This window comes from Rhinopithecus bieti, unplaced genomic scaffold, assembly GCF_001698545.2.
Source record: "Rhinopithecus bieti isolate Rb0 unplaced genomic scaffold, ASM169854v2 scaffold_38123, whole genome shotgun sequence".
NCBI lineage: Eukaryota > Metazoa > Chordata > Mammalia > Primates > Cercopithecidae > Rhinopithecus > Rhinopithecus bieti.
The window spans coordinates 72,456-77,522 of record NW_016816276.1 but is presented as its reverse complement, the minus strand read 5'-3'; the positions used below and the strand labels follow the sequence as shown (position 1 = coordinate 77,522).

Genomic DNA, 5,067 nt, shown 5'->3' with positions numbered 1-5,067 from the left:
TTTTTTTTTTTGAGACAGGGTCTTGTTCTGCTGCCCAGGCTGGAGTGCAATGGTGTGATCATAGCTCACTGCAGCTTCTACCTCCCAGGCTCAAGTGATCCTCCCACCTCAGCCTCCCAAGTAGCTAGGACTACAGGTGTGCACCACCACACCTAGCTAATTTTTGTATTTTTTGAAGAGACAGGGTTTCAACATGTTCCCCAGGCTGGTCTTGAACTCCTGGGTTCAGGCAATCCTCTTGCCTTGGCCTCCCAAAGTGCTGGGATCACAGGCGTGAGCCACTGCACTCAGCCTCCATTTCTATTCATTAAAACCACATCTTGAGTCAGTGATCCTCTGTTTGCCCCATCTAATTCACTTACTCCCTTGACCATCCTGCTGTGTGCCCTGGGAGGCGACCTGTGGACTACAGTGACACTTGGCTGCCCTCTGCCTTTCTGGTGGGTTCAGCCAACGGGAAACCCAGAAGGACATCCTAAAGTGAGGTCAGGGTACTTTTTCAGTTCTGTGGGTTGCCTCGGGCTGCTCACAACCCTCTCCTGAGAGGATACTGTTTCTTTCAGGGCGGCCTTCTTCACACAGCTCTCTCCTTAAGGATTCAGGTAACTGCTGCCTCTTCTCCTCCCTGGGGCTGTTGCCAGGCAGATTATTACACCATCCCTTGTCATTTCCCTATAGTGCCCCACCCACACCTTTATACTTAGTCTTCATTAAATCCTTGAACTAAAACAGTTTCAGTGCCATCAGTTTCTCCTTGTGAACTAATACACACTTCCTCTTTAGAATTAAAAATCACTTCTTTCAAGAAACTTTCACTTATACATCTTACAAGTTAAGATGTGATCTTTTCCTCCTCTGAACATAAAATACCACTTTGTCTACAGGCATTAATTGAATTCTGCATTTTAGTTAGGGGTTTGTCTAATCCCCCTTTTTTAGTATAAAGTCTATAATGACAGAGGGACCGGCTTATTCATCTTGCCCCCGAACCCCACCACAATACCTAACAGTATCTTACCTAGTCTTAGATATTGATACATTGATACATTACTTGCAAAGACAATGTATACTTGATCCTAGATCCTTGATACATTACTTGCTAAGTAAATGAACATTTTTTTACATATCTCCCAAGAGTTATTTTTATTAACTTATACAGAGTCCTTATCACTTCAGGAAGGAAATTGGCTATTATAAAGAGTAGAAAAATTATTTTCTTCCCATACTCAAGACATATTCTACAGGGGATGGAGTAAATCATGTTGATTTCTACTTAACTACATCCTCAATAGGTAGTCCTGAAAAAAATTAGTTGAAAATGACTTGATTGAATTTCAGATGGTGAATTCCATATAACATTTCCAAATGTTCTAAATTCTATGTCCACCTCTTTCAAAGTTCAACTTCTCCAATAGGAGTTTTCTATTTAACCTCACCTTGCTATGATAGATGCTTTATGCCACAATCAATCCAAATATCATATAGTATGTTATTTTCATTGCTCTTCTATTTTATAATTATTTACCAATTCCTTTTGTCAACTTGTTTGTCTTAACAGGGAAAATGTTTTCTAATTCTTTTGTATCTCACCATACTCTGGTATTTTACAGCTGGTAAGTGCTTCCTTAATAGATCACCAGAATTCTGAGAAGTTTGGAGAATTCACCATTCCTTTATTTACTAAATTATGGTTTCAAAGTATGGAGCTATCTTCTTCATAAGAAGAAATTAAAGCCAATCTTGATATTATGATAGCACTTTAGGAGACTTAAGAAATAGCTATTGCTGAATTATTCAAAACAATGAATAATTGACTCTTTAGTGAATATTTCTTTTTTTTTTTTTTTTTTTTTTTTTTTTTTTTTTTTTTGAGGTGGAGTCTGCTCTGTCGCCCGGACTGGGAGTGCAGTGGCCGATCTCAGGGCTCCAGTTATGCAAACTCGGCCTCCGCCGGGTTTACGCGCATTCTCTGCCTCGCCTCCCGAGATAGCTTGGGACCTAGCAGGCGCCCCCAACCTCGCCCGGACGCTGCTAGTTTTTTATTTTTAGTAAAAAGACGAGCGGGTTTTCACCGTGTTAGCCAGGGATGGTCTCGATCTCTGACCTCGTGATCCGGCCCGTACTCGGCTCCCAAAGTGGCTGGGATTACAGGCTTGTGAGCCACCGCACCCGGCCCTTTAGTGATATTTCTAAAAACCCATATATTCTGAGAGGAATGTTTGCATTGACTCACCATCAGTTTTTAGAAAGCATGCATGGCTCTCCTTCTGTTGATATCTCTCTTGATTTGGCAAAGAGAACAATGAGGACAGCAAAGGGTTACCATATAGTCATCACAAATAGATCCCTGTTTGAAAACAAAAAAGAAATAAAAATATAAAATTCACCTATTTGGAATTAAGACTTGCCACATCTTGAAGAGAAGCAGAAGGCACTGCTCTTTCAGATTCAGAGTTTGGATGGATACATTTAGGAAATGTTACCTCGCTTTTTCATATAAATGTTGTCTCATTTTATGACAGAAAATATTTTTCTACACTTTACATTTCTGAAAATATAAGAAGATGTCCAACCAAACTATCAAGTATGAGAGTTAAATATCTTTAGGAAGAGGAATTTCAAAACTCTTTTCTCCTGGACCTCCTCTCTGTCACAGGAAGTTAGTAGAGGATGTGCTCCACCAAAATGTGGGTGTAAACCAAGGAAGAGGAAGATATGGGATATAAGAAGCAGGAATCTAACATAGGAGAGAAGCTAATGGAATCTCCAGGGTCATGGTGAAGGGAGATCCCGGGATGAGAGCTAAGCACTAGGAATAATGGGCAACTAGTTCAAAAGGTAGTAGGACTGGAAGTGATTTCATCATGAAGATGAAAATGATAAAACATCTACGTGTTGAAGGTGTTGGGAAGAGATTTAGAAAACTGGCAAACAATTTGGGGTTAAAGGACCCATAAGTAAATGGAGGAAAAATACTAACAAAAAACTCAATAATTACTAATACCAGGAGAAACAAAATTGAGCAGGAAAAGCAATCATATTTACTACATGACTCAGCTCTGAAGTTGAATAAAACAAATAAAAGTATCCTAACGTAAACACTGAATATGGAATAAACCATATAACTATATTAGAAAGAATGGGATGGGGGAGAGGGCACATGTGTGTGGTAGGGGGAGAAGGAGAAAACAGAACTAAATTCACATCTTCCCTAGTAGGAGGTTAACAGATAATGCCTCTAACTAAAAGTCAAGAAGTAGCAATACAAGTATGTGATTTGGAGATATGGAGGAAAATTCCCAAGACATCAGCTGTAGGGAAGAAGTAAGGAAGAAACTTTTGGGGACTACTTTGTAAAATTAGATGATTTTAAAAACACTTTGTTTCAGGGTTTTGATAAATAAAAATATTAAAGCTGCATTAGAAAACAGTGGCATTTACATTCCTGGCATTTAATCGACTTGAAACTGAACACAGTCACGGGCAGGGCACGAGATGAACCCTAATCTCCATCAAGTGCAGGGTCTACAAACCATATCAAGCACTGATCTTAGAAGCAGTTTAGGGAGGGTCAAAACCTTGTAGCCTCCAGCTCCATGACTTCTAAACTATAATTTCTAATCTTGTGGCTAATGTTAGTCCTACAAAGGCAATCTAGTCCCCAGACAAAAAGGAAGTCTGCTTTGGGAAAGGGCTATTACCATGTTTGTTTAAACTATAAACTAAGTTTCTCCCAAAGTTAGTTCAGCCTACACCCAGGAATGAATAAGGACAGCTTGGAGATTAGAAGCAAGATGGAGCCAGTTAAGTTAGATCTCTTCCACTGTCTCGGTCATAACTTTGCAAAGGCAGTTTCACCACCTCAGTCTCCTGAAAAAGAGTTTCAGGCTAGGACTGCAGGCGTGCTCAACTGCACCTAGCTGAAACTATTTTATATTGTCACTTAAAAATATTTATCATTTTGTGAATTACCAAAAAAAATGCTTACTGACAGCACTTGTGAACAAAATTTAAAATGATAAAATTAAAACAATTTTAAATGCATGCTATAGATAATTTTAATGACAAATTGAAGCACAGAACAATATTAAGTGAAAATAACAGTCTAATCCCTTTCTACCCAATGTCATTACCAGAGATAAACTATTAATAATCTCCTGTGTATCCTCTTTCCTTAGCTTTTGTTCTATGCCTATGACTCATATAAATATAGATTAGACGAAGATACAGCTATGAACATAGACATATAGAGTTTGGCATTTCAGGAGTTCTTTTGTTTTTTAAAAATGAGGTCATACTATCCCGTAACTTATTTTTCCTACTTGATATATGATAGACAATACTGTAAGACATTTCTATGTCTTGTTTTATGTCCTTGAGAGCTAAATCTTGTGACCATATGGGGATACTTTCTTTTGGTTTCCACCATCCAGAGGACAGGAATTTGGGGGTTCATGTCATAGTTAGTCCAAAAAATTTTTCTTGAGCAGATAAAAGCCTTGTGAGCTTGAAATTGGTTTCTCTAGGCTCCTTCTGGAAAAGCAGTAGAAACTGCTCAATGCTATATAGCTCAGCAGCTAAGGCGTTATCTTTTTGGCAGTGGTGGCCTGGGTTCAATTGTTGGCTTCTGGAATGATTCCTTTCTGGTTTGTTATTTGTGTCACTTTGCCATTTATTGAGGTGTTTTTCCACCAATGGATAGCTTCTGATTTCCCCTCTTGAATTTTCCTTTCTCTGAACTACCTCGTGGAGATTGTAAATCTTGTAAAAAAGAAACCGCTTGCCATGTCCTTGAAGAACCTAGGAGGTTACCTTTGGTAAAGTTCAGAAACCAGAAATATTGGCCGCTTGGCATGGCTAAAGTCGAGTAATAAGGTATCTGAAAGGATTTATTTTTTAGAGAGGACTTAGTTAAAAGTCAGCTTAATTTAAAGTGGATAAACAAGCTATAGGTATATTTAAAAGGCCTTTATGTTTTTCTCTTCTTGCAACTTGTTTTTCTGAAAAAAGATTTTTTTCTTCTCAGTTGACTGAATTATTTTTCTCCATTTTTCTTTTTTTTTTTTT

At 38.4% G+C, this 5,067-nt stretch overlaps 1 protein-coding gene across 4 annotated transcripts in view; it reads right to left on the bottom strand.

Moving 5' to 3' along the window:
- The window catches only part of PLAC8 (placenta associated 8), a 35,501-nt gene that overhangs the window by 12,441 nt on the left and 17,993 nt on the right, over positions 1-5,067 (bottom strand). For all 4 annotated transcript variants that reach the window (XM_017854762.1, XM_017854764.1, XM_017854763.1 and 1 more), the window contains one exon: positions 2,234-2,347. In XM_017854762.1, coding sequence (XP_017710251.1) covers positions 2,243-2,347 — 105 coding nt within the window. In that variant the 3' untranslated portion in view covers positions 2,234-2,242. The remainder of the gene's footprint in view (positions 1-2,233; positions 2,348-5,067) is intronic.